General features: G+C 39.9%; 2 protein-coding genes across 2 annotated transcripts in view; one reads left to right on the forward strand and one right to left on the reverse strand.

Annotated features, from left to right (window-relative positions):
• Window positions 1–19,531, forward strand: part of LOC115779880 (copine-8-like) — a 196,032-nt gene that overhangs the window by 77,181 nt on the left and 99,320 nt on the right. The window lies entirely within an intron of this gene.
• LOC115780875 (copine-9-like) overlaps window positions 6,052–19,531 on the reverse strand; it is a 56,087-nt gene continuing 42,607 nt past the window's right edge. The window contains exons 11-13 of the mRNA XM_030730297.1: window positions 15,508–15,610; window positions 10,605–10,662; window positions 6,052–6,062 (exon numbers count right to left, since the gene is read on the reverse strand). Of these exons, the coding sequence (XP_030586157.1) occupies window positions 6,052–6,062; window positions 10,605–10,662; window positions 15,508–15,610 (172 nt within the window). The remainder of the gene's footprint in view (window positions 6,063–10,604; window positions 10,663–15,507; window positions 15,611–19,531) is intronic.

Below are 19,531 nucleotides of genomic sequence, written 5' to 3' on the forward strand. Positions count from 1 at the left end.
TGTGTTGGGTGAACCCTGGCAGGGAGGGGGGAGCCCACTGAGACACAGGGCCTGATAGAAAACCTCCTGCTGCCCTGAATAACATGCAGGCCTCAGTGTGTGTGTGTGTGTGTGTGTGTGTGTGTGTGTGTGCAGCATGCATGATTTTATTCATGCTGTTCAAAGTAATGTCAGAGTAATGTCATCCACCTGATGGTCTGAATAACTTTATGTGCAATGAATTTGCTTTTTGATTAGGCCTAATATGAGAAAATGGACACATGAAAGCGTGTCAGCTACCCGGATCAGCCTCAAGTGCATCAGAGATGGCAGCCATAACTTACCACAATAAGCCATCTAGAAGCACTGGCAGACTCTAATTCATTGACCTGAGTTTGTGTCTGAGGCAGCGATTATCTCACGTCCTGTGTCTACAGCGACTCTCCACCTCCTCTGGCATCCCCTGTGCCCTCCTCATTTCTTGTTTAAAAAAGCTTCTTATGTCTGTTGTTGAAGTGCATTATGTATATGAAGAGGTATTAAAAACACAACAAGTACCAATGTACATTTTTCATGTACAGTATACAAATAACTATAGCAAAACAAACTGAACAATAACATCAGGGTGTTGGACTGCCCTCATTACTCGCCCGATATAAAGCCCTTCAAGCAATTTTGGGACACTCTGGGTATCATTTTATAATTTATTTCTTGTTTAGTGTCATTTATTGGATTGAATGATTGAAGTCTGAAGAAAAAAAAGTTATTCCTTTAATAAACAGGGGCCTCAGCAGCATGTGGAAGAATCATTCACAGCCACAACAGCCTGGCACCTCCTCCTCATGCTAGTCACCAGCTTGGTCACACACTGCTGTGGGATGGCATCCCATTCTTCAATCAGCATTTGTCATAAATCAGCCAATGTGGCTGTGTTGGTCACTCTGGCACGAACAGCACGCTCAAGTCGATCCCACAAGTATTCAGTGGGGATGAGGACAGGACTGCAGGCAGTCCCAAATTCTGGAGGTAGTCTCCGCTCTGTGGGGAGAGTGTTGTCATCTTGGATGTAGAGTTCAGTCCCACACTGTGTAGATATGCCACTGGTTGCAGAACCTCATCTTGAGATCTCTGTGCATTGAGATTGCCTCCAATGATCACAAGCCTGAGCACCTGTCAGCACCTGAGGTACCAGAAGCTTGAAACAAGGGTCAATAGCAGAATAAGCTGTTTGGTATTGGCAGAGAAGATTTGGCAAGTTTTTCATGGGCGCAACCCACATACTCAACTGCAGCTCAACCCACAAATGGTTTGTGATACTGGTAAAAAACAGTTTTTGTTTCTTCTCTCCTTAACTTTGGGGAACGCTCACTTTTGTTCCTCATCTCCAGAACTTTCCTGGATCATCTTTGGTTGATTGATTGATTGATTAATTTCTTTCTTTCTTTCAAACTTAAATTCAGCTTTTGAATTTTTCTTGCTAATAAGAGGTTTGAATTTTGCACTAGTACCTCTGTTCTTCTCTACCAACTCTGTTTGTCATGGTCCTGGGCCTTTTGCTCAGTGTTCTTGTGTTTTGAGGTTTTGTCTCATTATTTTGTGATTCCTGGTTTTGGTTTCTTGTCCTTAGTTTGGGTTCCTGCCTCTGTGTTTGTTTACGTTCACACTTTGTCAGACTTTGTCTCTTCTCTTCTGTGTTTAGTTTACTTCCTGGTCTTGTTTCTGTGACTCCGTTCAGCTGTGCTCCCCACCTGCTGCCTGTTCTCCGACTATCCCTCCGTGTATTTATTGTCTCAGTCTTCCCATTTCCTTTGTTGTGTCATCATCATCATTGGTTTTCCTCCCGCTGTGTGCCTTTCCATCAGTTTGACCTTGCAGTTAAAAGTGAGTTTTCTAGTTTATGCTGCTGACCTGGTCCAGTTCTGTGTCCCAGCAATACAAAACCAACTACAAAATCCTACACTTGGAGATTGTCTGAATTCTAGTAATTTCTAGCCTTGATAAAAAATCCATTTGTTACATGGCTGCCCTGCTGGCACAGTGAAATGCATCATTCAACAGTGAGGTACTGCAACTACCAAAGTGTCATCTGCCTATAATCATCGATATGTATTATTCTTTGAATCAATAAGATCATTTTTTTCAAAACTTAAACATCTATATTTAAGAAAAGAGCTTTCATGCATATTAAGAGTATTTGTTTATTTTATATTTTTAATAAAGCACTGAGGAGGACACCACTATTTTTCCAAGAAAAATTGAACTCCATGTCTCCTTTTATCCCCATAAGTTTCCATTTGTTATTCTGCACGTTACCATACACAGCCATGTGAAAGAGAAAGTTTTCACAGGACTGCATAGTTCTTTCTTTCTAATAAACATCAACTATTCCTCTCACCGATGTCCATTTGTATAGCAGCCTGTGTCATCCATTTCCAAACCTAAGACCACTGCTGTGCATTTGAAAATGTCAAAATCCTCTGTGGCCCACTCAGACCTTTAATCACAATCAGATTTTATACCTAAAACTACCTTACTTAAAACATGATGTTCATGTTATAAAGTAGAGTCAAAAAGGAGGACAAAGCAGCGTATCCTTTATTGTGTGAGCTATAAGACACTAACCTGTCAGTGTAATATCCATCTTTATACCCCTTTAGCCACATCCCTGTTGTTTTTCCACAAGATCTGCTATAAAAAATACTGAAACCTGCCTCCATCCTTAATGTGATGTATTCAAACTACAAGGTTGGTCACCATATACAGCATGTATAGCCTACACATGTAGAGCCTACATAGCCTGTCCTTTGTGTCCTTTAACCTCAGATGACCTAATAAAGGCAAAAAAGGCAAAAAACACTAAATCCCACAGAATAAAGATATACTGCAAGTGTCAGAATATATCAAGAGATGCCACAAGAGCGTTGTCAATAACATCGGTGTACGAGTCACAGTCATAGAAAAAGATGTATATTGTGCTGTTTTATTATTTTTTTAGTCATTTATTGATATAATAACATGAGTTATCTAAATAGCTCAAAAATAATAAATTCTCATGAGGAAACATTATCCAATGTGAAATATTCTTCTCAAGCTGCCCACAGGAATCAATAAAAGGCATTTTGATCTTCTATTATCCAACAATTTTTGAATGAAAGCTATTATAAAACACACACGTGGCCCAGTTTTGGACATTTGAACAGATCTCTAAAATAAGTGCAAGATGTTATTTTTAGCAGCGTGGGAAGGCAGATGAGATGGAGGCAACAAAAAAAAAAAAGAAAGGATACAAGGAGAGGATGAAACTACAGAGAAAAGAATGGTTTATTATAAATTTTGATTTCAAAAGGCTCATTCCCACAAGACCCCCCTGAAAGAGTCCAGTCTGACTGTTTGGAGGCTTTACTCAACCAAGGAGCAGACCTGAGTAGAACTGCAGCTGAATACATTTCTGTAGCACAAAAACAAGGAGTGTTTGATTTAGTCTCTTTCCTAAGTGTGTTCCTGCTTTTGAAGCTTTTCATGCATCACAGAGGGTAAATCAGACGCACACCATGAAGCGCTGCATGCCGAGTGACACAACCTGCGCACTGCTTTGTTGAGCCCAGAGTGCCATCGATAGAAGGACAGTAAAAGGATTATTGAATTCACATTCAAAGATCTGCTTTAGTCACTTTAATTTCCCTAAGTCTCTTGGCTTTTTTTTCTTGTCAAGTAAAATCAACATTTTCAACACAGAATTCAGTCAAACTGAAGACGGCTTCAGCTCTTTGATTTACTTTTACTTTTCCTGTCACACACAAGTGTTCACCCTGGACCCAAATGCTCTCCGCACAGCTTCAGTAAATTCTGACTTCACCTTCCCTCACCTAGTAATTTAATTTCAATATTTTTTTCCAATTACGTTTTAAACGCTTTATAGCTCTGCTCAGGTGGTGAGCACAAGACGACAAGCCTCTTTTGACATGGACTTAACATTGCAATAAGAACTTTTTTAGGGCTTCACAGATCTTACTCCTGTGGGGAGCAAATGGATTCATCATCTGCACAATTCTAGAATTATGTCTACAATAAATAATAGGGTTCAGCTACCAGATTCTACAACACGCCAAGCCTAAAGCCAGGACACTTTTGTAACTGGTTTGTTCCCATGAGTGTTACTTTTAGATATATGGTGTGGCACATCTTCAGCCAGCAATTTTACACCAATGAGCTTCAAGTCTGCCTTCAGAAATCCTCAAAGAAAAAACAAAAATGCTGATATTATATTACATTACTTAATTTATAAAATATCTATTTAGCTATGATGGCTTCATATTGATTTAATCTGCCTTACAGAAATCTGGTTACAATAGAATGAATACATTAGTTTAAAGGAATCAACACCCCCAAGTCATACTGTCAGAATCCTAGAGGCACAGGCCGAGGAGTAGTAGTATCAGTAATCTTCCACTCAGGCTTATTAAATCAACCAAAGACCCAGACAGAGTGTTGATTTATTTGAAAGCCTGACTCTTAGCCTTGTACACCCTCCCTGGAAAACTCAAAAAACAGTTTCAGTTGTTGTTCTCTATCATCTACCTGACCCTACCCAGAGTTTCTGTCTGATTTCGCCAACTTTTTAATCTGATTTAATTCTCAGTTCACATAAAATAATTATGGTGGGTGATTTTAACATCCATGTAGGGGCTGAAACAGACAGCCTCAACACTGCATTTAATCTATTATTACACTCAATTTGTTTTTCTCAAAATGTAAATGAGCCCACTCACCACTTTATTCACAGTCTGGATCTTATTATGATATTTATATATAAAAATGAAACCTTTTGATAAATGTCACAAAAGTAATTAAGTCTTGTTATGTCCTCTAATAAGGTCTATAATAATTATGTCCTCTAAGGTTGAATTTCAAAGTTTTTCAATGAGCCTTTAAAGGGTTAACCTTTTGACTGGCCACGCCCCCATTACGTCCCGTTCGTTGGACGTATGTAGTGCTTCCAAATGCAAGTTGTGTATCAGAGAAGGACTTTTGGGAGGATTGTGTTTGTTAGTCCATGTGTATATGTAGTGTTTACATTTACTGTAACATTTTTTAGATATACCAATTATTTATTTTGTGTGTGTGAGTGAGTCACTGGAAAGACTGGGTGCAGCCAGTTAAAAGGTTAAAGGAGAGTGGAAATCTTCTCTATCTCTAATGGGCTGCATACTACAGGCATTTTAACCATTACTTAGAAAAACCATCACTCGAACCAGCTGTCTTAGCCAACTACAGGCCAATCTCCAGCCTTCCTTTTATCTCAAAAATTCTTCAGAGTAGTTGTAAAACATCTGATTGTCTGCAGAACAATGGTTTATTTCAACAATTTCTGTAAAATTTATAGAATAAATTCTGTAAATTACAGTTTTTTTTTTTGTTTTTTTTTACTGTGCAGTCTACCACATCTTATGTCTCAATAACTGCAATTATCTGTGTAATCTGACAGTTACATAACACAAATAATGTTAGGCAGTCCCTCTGAATATTTAAATTGTATACTATTTCGCTCTCTAAGTAAAACAAATGCTCCACTTTCTTGTGTCTAGGCAGATATCACACACAATAGGACTTTGTCACCAAAAACCTTTTGACCCACTGTTAAACAAGAAATAATGATTAGCTTTTTTGAACCTTGGTCATCAATTCTGCTGATTATGATTGGTCTGTACAATAATCTCTTTTTAAATGATTTCAACACTTTCTTGACTATGAGTACAATCTTATCAGGATTAACAGAAGTTATAAAAACAAAACCCAAACTGGAACAAACTGCAGTTTTTCTTCAACACTCCATGAAAGACAAAAACTTTAATTAAAGGCTTGCTGTTCCTGCCTGTTAGTTAATCATGTTCTTGCAGAAATGTTTGAAAAAAGGAATGGCTCTGCGTGTTGGCAGTTAGAGATTTGAGAGAGATACCAACTTTGGGATTTGGAGAATTAGCAAACATTCAGTAATGCCACTCACACAATCAGTGGGAAATTAGCACATTTTGATGACTGATTAGCATCTCACCTGTCAGAAAATAGAAAGCTTCAGTAGTTTTCTATGAGTATAACACAGGGAGAAGCAGAGTAGAACAAAAAACTTTATACAGCAAGGGCGATCAAAGCCCCCACCCGCCATGCTCTCATTTGTGCAGACAACAGTTTGCCAGTGGAAGACCAGCCAGTTCTAGTATTCTCTGCGGAATTTCAATTGACCTGCATGGCGCTGGGCTATGAGCATGGCTATGTCACGGTGCGTGTGAGCAGACTGTGTGGCGTGTGTGGAGGTGAGGACCCAAATGCAGGACTCAAAATGAACAAAATGAACCTTTATTATGGTAGTAAGAAAATGAACAAAAGGCAGGTTACAAAACTAAGGAAAACTAAACTGGGACACTAGGAAGACAAGGAGCACAGGGAACACAGGGAACACAGGGAACACAAGAACAGAGCACGGCCACAGTGACAAGAACCCAACAAGAGACAAGGGGAAGACTGAGAAAATAAATCCACAGGAGGATAATTGGGGAACAGGTGAGGAGCACAGGTGAACAGAATACACTAATGAGACACAGGAAGCAAACTAAATACAAAGCAATATGTCTGTGTAGATTCTCAGTCATCCAGGTCATAGTAGTCTCTGGAGCTTGAAAAAGGCGACTGGACTTCTTTTTGTTTCTTGAAGACGTTTCACCTCTCATCCGAAAGGCTTCTTCGGAAGACGTTTCACCTCTCATCCGAAAGGCTTCTTCGGAAGACGTTTCACCTCTCATCCGAAAGGCTTCTTCAGTTCTCAACCAAACAGTTCTCCACCATTTGGTTGAGAACTGAAGAAGCCTTTCGGATGAGAGGTGAAACGTTTTCAAGAAACAAAAAGAAGTCCAGTCGCCTTTTTCAAGCTCCAGAGACTAAATACAAAGCACATGGGACAAAGGACTGTCAAAATAAAACAGGAAGTGACCAAACATGACAACGCAGACTTGACATATAGGGAGGCTGGCACACAGAGGGGATCTACACATGGGACTAAACGGTGAAGACACAGAAACCAGATGCACAAACACTGAAAACTAGACACAGGAGGGATAACACAAGAACACGGGGACAACAACAAGAAAACTATAACAAACTAAGAACTTAAACCGTGAGCAAACTTAGAACCACAACTAGAGAAATTAAACAGACTTCAACTACAAAAACATAAAACACTGGACCCATATTACAGCTGATATAATCAACAATGAACAGCCAATTTTTGTAATTATGAACCTATTTTTACACCAGTATTTTGACTTTTTTTTGAGTGGTTTGCCATTTTATTATATTAAATCTGGCTTATTTAATTAAAATTAAATAATAAACCCAAGTAATAACAGTACTTTTCTGCAATTTTAAGCCTGATTAGTTGCAGTACAGAAGTATTTGATCATATTATTTGGTCATTTAATCATTTTTACAAATTAAATAGCTTTTATTAAGGATAAAAAACAAATTTTCTGTATTTTAATTACAGAAAAGTTCTGCATTTTTAGTGGAACATTACTGGTTTTTATGAATTTAATTTTTTTACTCAATGAATATTTTGATCACATCTCTTATAAAACGGCAGTACACCGTTCCCCCACACATAAAGTGGGAATTATAAAAGAAAAATGTCATCCAAACATTTTAATGCACAAACAGATCACGTGTAGTCACATTTTTCAGAGATAGTCAAACCTGATATGATGAAGATGAAAAGGAAAGGTGAAAGAATTTATTGTTAAAGAAAACAGAAAATTTCATAAAGCAGTTCCTGCATTTCTAATTCCTCATTCTTATTCCTACTTAAACTGCAAATATTTTTGTGGAACGTAGTAAATTTTAATTGGGCCTTTTATCATTATCACACTATTACTGGGAACTATAGATGCTACAAAAACTTTACAACGGGTGCCTGGGTGGCTTAGTGGTGAAGCCAGCGACCACATACAGATGCCGTGCTGCGGTGCGGGTGGCGCAGGTTCGAGTCCTGGCCCGTTGCCGGTTTGCCCACGTGTCTTGCCTGTATCTTTCTCCCATTTCCTGTCGCTCTCCATTGCCAAAAAAACTTTACAACTTTATGTAGTACAGTAGTATTTCTTCTATTGATGATCAGAGAGTGCCAAATACACAAACATTTCTCCAGCTTCAAACTTGGTGAAATTGTGCTGTTTTTGACTTCATTGTGATACTATATGCAGTTAATGAAACAAGAGCTTGTGAACAGCCATTCATCGATTAGGATGAGAGGAAAAATAAGGCTCATGCCTGTTCAGGGGAAAAAAGAGCCGTGTGTGCTTGGCTTCATATATCTGATCAAAAGAATGTCTAAGCACATTTTTGCTTTAATTAGAACAAAGTACAAAGTTTTACAGACAATAAAACTTTGTACTTTGTCCTTAACAGATAATGTCAAGGACAGAAAGCCTGAGGAGTAAATATTCTGTGTTGCCTTCAAACCATTTTGCACAATTTCCAACTTGTACTACTTTATGAGAATAAAGTAGTACATTGTCCATATGAAAAATAAGCAATTCTTCAGATTAGTGCTAAAGACAACCCATTTTTCTATGTGTTGTCTATGCAGCAAACCTCTTAAATCTCCATAGAAACTGGCTTATTAAATACTTCTAGGTATCTGAACCAGTGTATTAAGATGTCAAAATTTCTAATTACTGAAAGATTAAAGGTGGTTTTCAAATATCACTTTTAAAGGTGGTTCTAAAGGTGATATTTTAATGCTTTAGTGCAGGGGTGCCAGGCTTATTTGTGTTCACGGATGACATGCGTAAAATCTTACCTCTCTTTCGATGAAGGGAAACCAATGCATTCTAAAAAGATTTTACTTTTAAAAGTGCCATTGTGAAAATATGTCACAATGGCTTTACAGAATTATAAAACCACAACATTTGAGTTTTTCAATCTTAACACAGTAAAACTATTTAAGAAAAAACTTTAAAAAAAACTCTTTCCATACAACTTGGTTCCATACAACTTCTGTATATAGAAAATCCTACATTTTAATTGTGCCAGTCAAAGCAACAACTTCAGAACATTTGGAACATATCTAAGAGTGACTGATAACAACAAGAAATCTTTATCTAAAGATAAGACCATGAACCAACAGGTACTACCAGCTGCTCTCTGAATTATAGTGTTAATTATCTTACATGGGTGTGAATGACTAGAAAGAGGAGGTTCTACAAAGCTCAGAGCAGATCGTAAATTGTCAAGGTTTTTGCCGCACCTTCAAATGGATAAAACTGTCTCTGATTTTGCCAGAAAAAGAAGACCAAAGGTTTCTCTGTTAGGATGGCAGAATCAGAGCCTCAGAAATCACTAACAGCACCACAGATTACAGCTCAGACCACTACTACACTACTAGACTACTTCTACGCTACAGTTCTACTACCACTAGAGTTCAAGTAGAAAACATATCCCAATATCAGTCCTAAAATTATGGCCTAAGTTTTTTTAACGAAAGTTTTACTTTTGCCTAAATCATCGTATTTTTAGTGTTTGGATCAGTTTTTTGTATTTTCTGAAAAACCTGATAGTGGCCATTATTTTAAGAGGGTGACGATATGTTACTTTGAATGAGGAATTCATTGAGTTATGGTCAGCAAACCTTCATCCTCTGTTTGCTGACCATAGGATGAAGGTTTGGGAACTCAAATTAACCTTTGACAGCCTAATTCTGAGTAGTCCCACCAGACATTAGTGCCAAATTTGATACTGTGCACAAGAATGGGACGAATGAAAAACCTGACAAATTTCTCCCATTGTATTTGTGACCTATGGTAAATGGTAAATGGACTGGTTCTTATATAGTGCTTTTTTACTTGAGTGCTCGAAGCAACTACAATGTAAAATATTCTTCACCTGAGCTCGTTTTTATTGACACAATTTAGAAGTTATATAAAACTGTCATAGAGTCAAAAGCAGATGTGTCATTAATTTGTATTTGCTTCAATCAGAGGAAATTTTATTCAGGACACGCTCTTGCCATAATTAACCATAAAACATTTAAGAACACAGGAGTATTAGGAGATTAATAAGGAAAATCTCAGCTCTTGTTTGGAACCACTACATCAGTGATTTTTTTTTTTCTCAAGAGCCCAAATTTAATTAGTTCTTGTAATGTCCTGGAGCCATTTGACTTTTCCTGCAGGTTCGTATTTGCGATTCATTTTAAATGGGCTGGGTTTTCCACTGGGACATTTTTATCTCTTTGGGTGTATTGAGGCTGACATTTTCTGTCTTTCTGTGGGTTACCACTGCTCCATTCTAAATTATTAAACCATGAGGAGGACTGACTGATACTACAGACATGTGCTGTAAGTGGGAACTGGTGAGACTGGAACAAATTTACACATCTGTGCTGTGGATGATGCTTTAAACAGGCTGAAATGTGCTTTGCTCCTGCATGATTGATTTTAACAGTACACCATAATGGAGCACAGCAAAAAAATAGATGCCCGATTGTAGTGGTGAAAAAGATGATGACATCTCTGAAATGCATCTGTCAGTATGAAAGAAATCAGTACATCCTCTCTTCCATCACACACACAAGCACTTACCATCAAACTCAGCAGGGCCCACTCCTACTATGATGATAGACATTGGCAGGGAGGCTGCCTGTGGAAGAAGCACAGAATGAATATGAGACAAACTACGGTTCCGCCACTCGTTGAAACACAGTTTTGCACGGTAAATACACTAATATGCAGTATGTACAGTACATACATTCATTTAAATTTTATCACTGTTGTAAAACTTGAAGGATAAAAGGCATGACTTAAAAAAGGTGTGACTTTCTGGAATGCTTCTTTCTCTCATCTTACATGTGACTTCAATTTCCGCTGATAGCCATTTGACTATTCTTTAAGACCACCTGCACTCATTCTCAAATGACTGTGTAGCTGTGATATGCTTGTGACAAGCTAGCTTTACCCGACACAGTTTGCATGAGACCTAATTTGTTTATCTTTCAGAACTGCATCTGGGTCCACATTCTGCCTGCCACACAGCCAACATATGACAGAAGAACACAACCATATCATGGACTCAGCAGACTCAGACCTGTATGAGCAGCAGCAGGTTGCCTGGCCAATATCACCACCCTTCACCTACAGTCGGTGGACTGCATGGAGCCAGCTAACCACCCAGCTGCCACAGAAACTGCACGTTACCTGCCTTGGCTCCTTACTCCACTCCCCAAGACAGCCATGTGTTACCTACCTGACCTCACTTCCTCCTAAGAGGAGGCATGGACCTCAAAGATGCCACTCATCACCCTCACTGCTGCAACAGTAGCTTCCCTGCCCAGACTTCTCACCAACAGCTCCACACACAAGCCTCATCGCAGCAACAGCAGCAGATTCACAAAACAAGCCTCATTCCAGCTAGAGACTGTAGTCCTGCTCGGGGCACTCCAAGAGACTGCAGCTCTACCCAGGGCCTCCTTAGAGACTGAGCACCCTGCACCAACTCCAATTCTCAGGGTGGGTGTGGCCAAGGCCCAGCTTGTCCCTGCACCTGTTCCAGTTCCCAGGGTTGAGCACTATAGCTGCAGCATCCCAAGAACCCAGAGCCTGAGCTGTAGCCACCTGACTCCAGGGCTCCCACTCTGCCTGAGCCAGAGAGTCCAGAGCTTGTAGACAATGAGCCAAAGCCCATAACCTAGGTCGGGCTTAGGTTCTGGCTCAATCTAAGCCCAAGCCAGAGGGTCTTTATGCTGCCTGATACTGAGCCTGGTCCAAGGTTTCTAGCCTCTTGTCTTATGTGCATTGTGTTTAGTTTTGCTTCCCCCTTGTCTTGTTCAATTGATTTTGTTCACCTGTGACCCGTTTTCCCCTAATTACCTTGTGTGTGTATTTAAGTCCTCAGCCTTCTTCATGTCCGCCCTCATGGTTATGTGTTCGCCCTCATGGTTGTGAGTTGTTCAGTTCCATGTTTTCAGCTTGTGCCTGCCTAGCTCTGTGTGTGTTTTGGTTTATTTGCAGCTAACAATAGCAATAAAGCTGAATCTACATTTTCCTCTGGAGTCCTGCATTTGGGTTCACACTCTGCCTGCCACACACCCAACATATTTAGCTGATCCAAAATAAGTTGGAAACATACTGGAGCATTATACCAAAAAAGTAAACTTTGTGATCCTCTCTTCAAATGTTTTAGCAGGTACTGTTGTAGTAATCGCCATGTTAATTCATCTGCTTTCTCCTGATTAAATTTTATAAGCCTGTGTTTATGTCAGCTAATTCTCATAATCTCCTATTTCACACATACACACACACACACACACACACACACACACACACACACACATACTCAGATGATCCTTAGAGACTCCATCACTCCAAAATCTTCCAAACAGTGACACCAATGCTAATCCCCCAGGATTTCTGGGGACAATCACAGCACAGGACTGGTGTTGGTCAATTCCCTTCCACAGAGTCTTGTCATTTCCTTATATGTCCTAACATGGACAAGAGCCACAGAAGCAAATAATATCCATCATTAGGTTTTAGTAGCTGTAAAGATGTCAGTGAAAGTTAGAAATTAGAAACCCTTAAAAATGTATGCAATTTTATCATAATACTCATGTTTATCAAACAGGTTTGTTGGTTAAAAAAAAAAAAGAAAAAACTAAATGTGCAAAAAGAAAAATATCTATACAGTGGGCACAGAAAGTATTCAGACCCCTTTAAAATTTTTACTCTTTGTTTCATTGCAGCCATTTGCTAAAATCAAAAAGTTCATTTTATTTCTCATTAATGTGCACTCAGCACCCCATCTTGACAGAAAAAAACAGAAATGTAGAAATTTTTGCAAATTTATTAAAAAAGGAACACTGAAATATCACATGGTCATAAGTATTCAGACCCTTTGCTCATTTATGAGTAGAAGCCCTTTTGAGCTAGTACAGCCATGAGTTTTCTTGGAAATGATGCAACAAGTTTTTCACACCTGGATTTGAGGATCTTCTTCTATTCTTCCTTGCAGATCCTCTTCAGTTCCGTCAGGTTGGACGGTGAACATTGGTGGACAGGTCTCTCCACAGATGCTCAACTGGGTTTAGGTCAGGGCTCTGGCTGGGCCAGTCAAGAATGGTCACAGAGTTGTTGAAGCCACTCCTTTGTTATTTTAGCTGTGTGCTTAGGGTCATTGTCTTGTTGGAAGGTGAACCTTTGGCCCAGTCTGACGTCCTGAGCACTCTGGAAGAGGTTTTCTTCCAGGATATCTCTGTACTTGGCCACATTCATCTTTCCTTCAGTTGCAACCAGTCGTCCTGCCCCTGCAGCTGAAAAACACCCCCACAGAATGATGCTGCCACCACCATGTTTCACTGTTGGGATTGTATTGGGCAGGTGATGAGCAGTGCCTGGTTTTCTCTACACGTACCGCTTGGAATTAACACCAAAAAATTCAATCTTTGTCTTATCAGATCAGAGAATATTATTTCTCATAGTCTGGGAGTCCTTCATGTGTTGTTTGGCAAACTCTATGCAGGCTTTCATATGTCTTGCAATGAGGAGAGGCTTCCATCAGACCACTCTGCCATAAAGCCCCGACTGATGGAGGGCTGCAGTGATAGTTGACTTTGTGGAACTTTCTTCCATCTCCCTACTGCATCTCTGGAGCTCACCCACAGTGATCTTTGGGTTCTTCTTTACCTCTCTCACCAAGGCTCCAGAGTTCTGGTCATCCCAAACTTCTTCCATTTAAGGATTATGGAGGCCACTGTGCTCTTAGGAACCTTGAGTGCTGCAGAAATTCTTTTGTAACCTTGGCCAGATCTGTGCCTTGCCACAATTCTGTTTCTGACCTCCTTGGGCAGTTCCTTCGACCTCATGATTCTCATTTGCTCTGACATGCACTGTGAGCTGTGAGGTCTCATATAGACAAGTGTGTGCCTTTCCTAATGAAGTCCAATCAGTTTAATTAAACACAGCTGGACTCCAGTGAAGGAGTAGAACCATCTCAAGGAGGATCAGAAGAAATAGACAGCATGTGAGTTAAATATGAGTATCACAGCAAAGGGTCTGAATACTTATGACCATGTGATATTTCAGTTTTTCTTTTTTAATAATTTGCAAAAATTCCTACATTTCTGTTTTTTTCTGTCAGGATGGGGCGCTGAGTGTACATTAATGAGAAATAAAATGAACTTTTTTGATTTTAGCAAATGGCTGCAATGAAGCAAAGAGTGAAAATTTTAAAGGGGTCTGAATACTTTCCGTAACCACTGTATCTGTGGATGAAAGGGTATTGGGGGTTTTATAACAAGGATAATTAAACAAAGACTCAGTTCAGTTACAGTAAATTTAAGTGATTACCATGAAAATGCAATATATTATTTTGGTGTCACCAATCTGTTAAAGCTAGATTGAGATATGGGTCACTTTTCTGTTTATGTTTCTCATGAAATTAAAGGAACACTTTTTAATCAGAGTAGATCAATTAAACTTCTGGGATGTAGGTCCAGTCACTTAATTAGCAGAGGGGTTTATTAATCAGTTTCAGCTGATTTGGTGATATTGAAAATAATAACAGGTGCACTACAGGCAAACCAATGAGACAACCCTCAACTGGTATGACTGTCTCTGACTAAATAATCAGAAACTGACTTCATGAGGGCCCCGTGCTCACTACCTGGCATCATGGAGTCCAATTGGCATTTACCATCGACCAGAATTGGCAGGTCCACCACTGCCACCCTATGCTTTTCACAGATGAGAGCAGGTTCACCCCGAGCACATGTGACAGACATGTGGGGTCTGGAGAAGCTGTCGAGAACATTATGCTGCCCATTATGACCTGAAGGTGCAGATGAGCAACCCTCCACCGGAAAAATCCCATCATACAGGCACTGAATCGGAAGGATATACCCACTCCTGCCTGCTGCTTCTCACTGAGGGCAATTCCAGAGTGGTACAAAGTCCAGGCCCTCTCCAGGAGACTGGCTCCAGAGCCCAAGCCTGATCATATCTAGCTGGTATTTCTTAGCCTCATGCACTAGCTTAGGTGCCTTCCCCACCAGAGAGGTGAGCTTTCGAAAGTCAGACCACCAGGACCTCAGTCTCTCACTGCTGCCTGACCCACAAAGCACTGAAACCCTACAGCCTCTTCTGTGAATGATGGGCCCACAGCCATCAGCTTCTGAATTTTCTTCTTTTTTTTCAAGACTTTTTTATTTCTGTGGTTCATCTTTTAAATTTAGGTCAGAGTTAAAAGTACTTTTTCTGACTTCAGGCTAGCAGTGGATAACTTCTGTACCTGCAAAAGGAATGCAGGTTTGAAGTACTTAAATACTGACTTCACTTTTTAGACTTATGTTAGAGCTTCATCTGTTACAGACTATGCTATTATCCAGTATTTTATATGTCATATACATATGTCTTGGGTTGATGTGTATCCCACTTATGTGTTGTTTCTACATTCAATTTAATGTTTTGTCTACAGTTTGCTGTATCTACTCACATTGACCACTGCCTCTTTGGTCTGAGCCATGTCCGAGATGACACCATCTGTGATCATCAGCAGCACAAAGTACTGTGAGCCATCAGTCACTTCTGCAGCACACCTAACATCATAAAACACACAAGCATGCAAACAGAAGTTAAGCCCAAATATGTTCCATGCAGCCATGTGTATATAATATGGGCATGTTCAACTAGAGCTGATCACCAATGGAGGTTTTGAAGGGAATGCAAACATCAGATGCAGCTTTCTCATACTGATTTGCTTTCAGCTAGAGTACACCTGCACTGAGGGCTGATGGTTCAGGTGACAAAAATGCGTGAGAATCACTCTTGCAAAGTCCCTGCATTTGTGCAATTGTATCTAACTTGTTTTGGGTCTTATGATTGATTTGTGTACATAGACATGCACTTCAGTATGTTATCATATTTGGATGTGGTGGTAAAAACTGTTTTAGGTGTGTTGCAAGTGTTTAATATGTGTGTGAAGAAGTGAGCCAAGCCTGTCAGAGCAGTATCTGAGTTAATAAAATGGCTAAACCTACCTACTACTAAAACAATTAAGTGCAGTTTGCAACATTTTATTTTCTGATAAATACAGTGGGAAATGAATTAGTGTAAGGAAATCACCATCACACGCGGTAAAGTTAAACAAGATTAAATTAATCTTTGAAAGTTTTCAATCATAGTGGAAAATTGTTGAAGGGACTAAGATACATGTTTTGCTTTTAACAGTTCAGAGATCGGTCATAATGAGTACACACCTTTTATTTTCCTTTATAAACACAAAGGTTAGTCTGTTCTGCTGTAGCAGAAGTCCCTTGATGGTTGAAATACACAATATGAGACCACAGCCAAATGTTCTCTGCATCTTTATCTGCATATCTTTACTGCACTTGTAACTGCGGTAATGAAGAAAGCGGAGGAGGAGCTCAGTGAAGCTGGCAAAAGCTTTTACCTGCTAATATGTTTAATGTTGTGAAAGGATGTATTTTAACATAAGTATTGCGTCTAACCCTAAACAAGAAGTGAGTGACAACCACAGCCTTCAGGTATACTTTGTATAGTAGAAAAGTTCATTATGAAACTAAGAAAATTCTTAGAATCATAGCATGGCCATTAAACAGCTCTGAATCCTGATCTAGACAAAAGTTATTCATGAAGCATACTAAGCCCTGAAGCAAGCTCCTAAGGTGAAAAATTATATGTCTGGTTAAGAACTCTTTCATGTAATGAATATCTCAGCTTAATAAATTAGATGGTATACATCCAGCATGCAAGACATTTGAAAAGACAGACCCACTTGCACATATTCTTATAGCACAACATCAGAGCCATCGTCAATGATGACTTAGACCTCAGAGGGCTCAGATTTAATTCACCAAGATGATAACCCTCTGAGGTTGAAGTCAACACTGATGACTCCCACTCTAACCCTATGCTATCAGAATATGTCATTTTAATTTTCCTAAAAGATTTCCAAAACTTGAAAGAACAATCAGGTGAAGAAAAAAGTCATCATTCTAACTGGTGCATTTTATTGACTCACTGTCATTTAGACTTTGGAGAACTCCTCTTTGTAGAGCTATTTTTTAAGTACCAGAATATGCATGAAATATGCTTCAGTGATGATTGACTCTTCTCTTAAAAGAGTGATTATGATTATGATTATTTCTGTGAAATAAAAATATTCTTTTTCTCACTTGAAGGAAAAAGCTGTCGAGTAGCGCTCTCACTCATATTTTGTCTTTTCACGATTTCCTCTTTGTTTAAGAAATGCTGATAACACAGCCCGTTCCATACCCACCATCAATAAAATATACTTTTATCAGACATTCACAGCTTAAAAAAAAGAATCATACATTGTCACTATACTAACCAAGGGTCAACATTTGACAAGCTGAGAGCAAAAATATGCTGTTTGAACCAAGTAAAACTTGTCTCCCACAACCCTCAGTTTCAGCAGCTTTGCTGTACTAATGTGGCAGTATCATGGAAAAGAATGACCTGCTTTTCATCATCCAGTATTTTTGTTTTACATTGGAGCTTGTGTGTTTGCATGTGCTACAGGTAATGGTAGGTTCCTAGCAGGGAGTAGGACAACTTGCTGTCTGACTCACTGTTTGATTGGCTGACACTCTCAGTCTGGCCCGAGGCTGAGACAAAATGACAAACTATCCCTGCCTGTCTGCTGGCTCGCTCTCTTTATTTTCTCCTGCCTGCCTTGACATCCATTGCTTTGGTTTTATCTGGTTCTCTCTCTCATCCTCTGCTTCCAACCCCCCTGCTTTATCACTTCCTGTATCTGCAGAATAATGTAAAAGTGTGTGAACAGGTAAACAATGGAACATGAGCTGTAGACTCTCCAATTAAGGTCTCCATTTCTTGACATTTTCTTTTGTGTACCTTTGGGAAAAATACAGTCTTTTAGGGTGCATGGTTTATTTCTCCATGTAGGGTTTCCAGAACATGTTTTGTGCATGCCTCTTGCATGGAATATCCTGTTGTTATAGCAACAATGCAACAACTGAAGGAGTGTGACATCATCAAGTTGTGAGGCAGATTCATGAAAAACAAGAAGGAGATGCCCTGTGATTTGGCGGTGGTCTGAAAAGCAAGGACATAATGCTATGTAATGCTTTGATTTGCTTGAAGTCAGATTAGCAGTCTCTAAGTTCATCCTGCTGGTTAGTGTTATCTAAATTTAGCAGGAGCAGTGTTATCTTAATTTCACCGGGACATAAAAAAATGCATCATATATCAAAACAGTTTAAAAGAATCGTAAACATTTGCTGAATTTGTTCCAAAATATCGAGGATTTCTTGACTGCTATGTTTCTCTCTTTTACTCCTTTGAAGTTGTTCATCATTGTGATACTGCTCAAAATCCTGGACACTACAGACATTTCACAGGTAGTCCAACTCCTCCAGGATGGCACATCAATACGTGCCATTGCCAGAAGGTTTACTGTATCTCCAAGCAAAGTCTCGAGAGCGTCTAGGAGATTACAGTGGACAGGCAGTTACTTTAGGAGAGCTGGACAGGGCCGTGGAAGGTCCTTAACTCATGAGAATGACCGGTATCTGCTCCTTTGTGCAAGAAGGAACAGTATGAGCACTGCCAGAGTCCTACAAAATGCCTTCCAGCAGGCCACTGGTGTGAATGTCTCTGATCAAACAATGAGAAACAGAATTCACAAGGGTGGATTGAGGACATGATTCCCTCTATTAGGCCCTGTGCTCACTGCCTGGCTCTGTGGAGCCCAAGCGGCATTTGCCATAGAATACCAGAATTGTCAGTCCATATCATTGTTGATATCTGTGATTATTTCAGTGTTCCCTTATTATTTTTTGAGCAGTGAATAGAGTTTATGTGTGTCTGTTAGAATGATTACTATTTTGCCCCATGTCCCCCTTTTGCCAGGATTTAGGATGTCATAATGTGGAGTGTGTAGACTGAAGTCCAAATCAGAACCAAACCAAAATTAGGGAGTAGAAAGTCCAATGAACAGGAATGACAGGGGGTTGGCCCAGCTATGGAGAAAGAGTTTGAGGGGAAGTCTGAGCAGAAGGAAAGTTCAGGGGATTGATCTGGAGGAGGAACAAGGAGACCAGCCTGGACACAGAGCAGGGCTGATAGACCTCTATGGGGGAGGCAGTGAAGATCTTCTGATTGCAAGTAGAAGTGACCAGTGGTGTCAGCAGTGAAGACCCTCCGGTGGTAAGACTGGAGGGCAGAAGCGGTGACGGAGCCCCTCTGGAGGCTTGTCGGTGTCAGTGGAGGAGACAGAACTCCTCCAGTGGCTTGGCAGGTGGCAGGTGGTGAAGGACATGGAGACCCTCCAGAGGCTAAGTGGAGCAGGGCAGAAACCAGCTGCTGAAACAGACCCTGTCCCTTGTCCAAACACTGGCGTGAACCAGGCTTCAGGCTGGGGCCTTAGCATCAGTCGCCCTAGAAGAAGCAAGGCCAGGTGTGGCTAGGGTGCTGGGTTGCTTCAGTGCCAACAATAAAGATGAGTCATTGTT

The sequence above is a fragment of the Archocentrus centrarchus genome, chromosome 5, assembly GCF_007364275.1.
Source record: "Archocentrus centrarchus isolate MPI-CPG fArcCen1 chromosome 5, fArcCen1, whole genome shotgun sequence".
Lineage (NCBI taxonomy): Eukaryota > Metazoa > Chordata > Actinopteri > Cichliformes > Cichlidae > Archocentrus > Archocentrus centrarchus.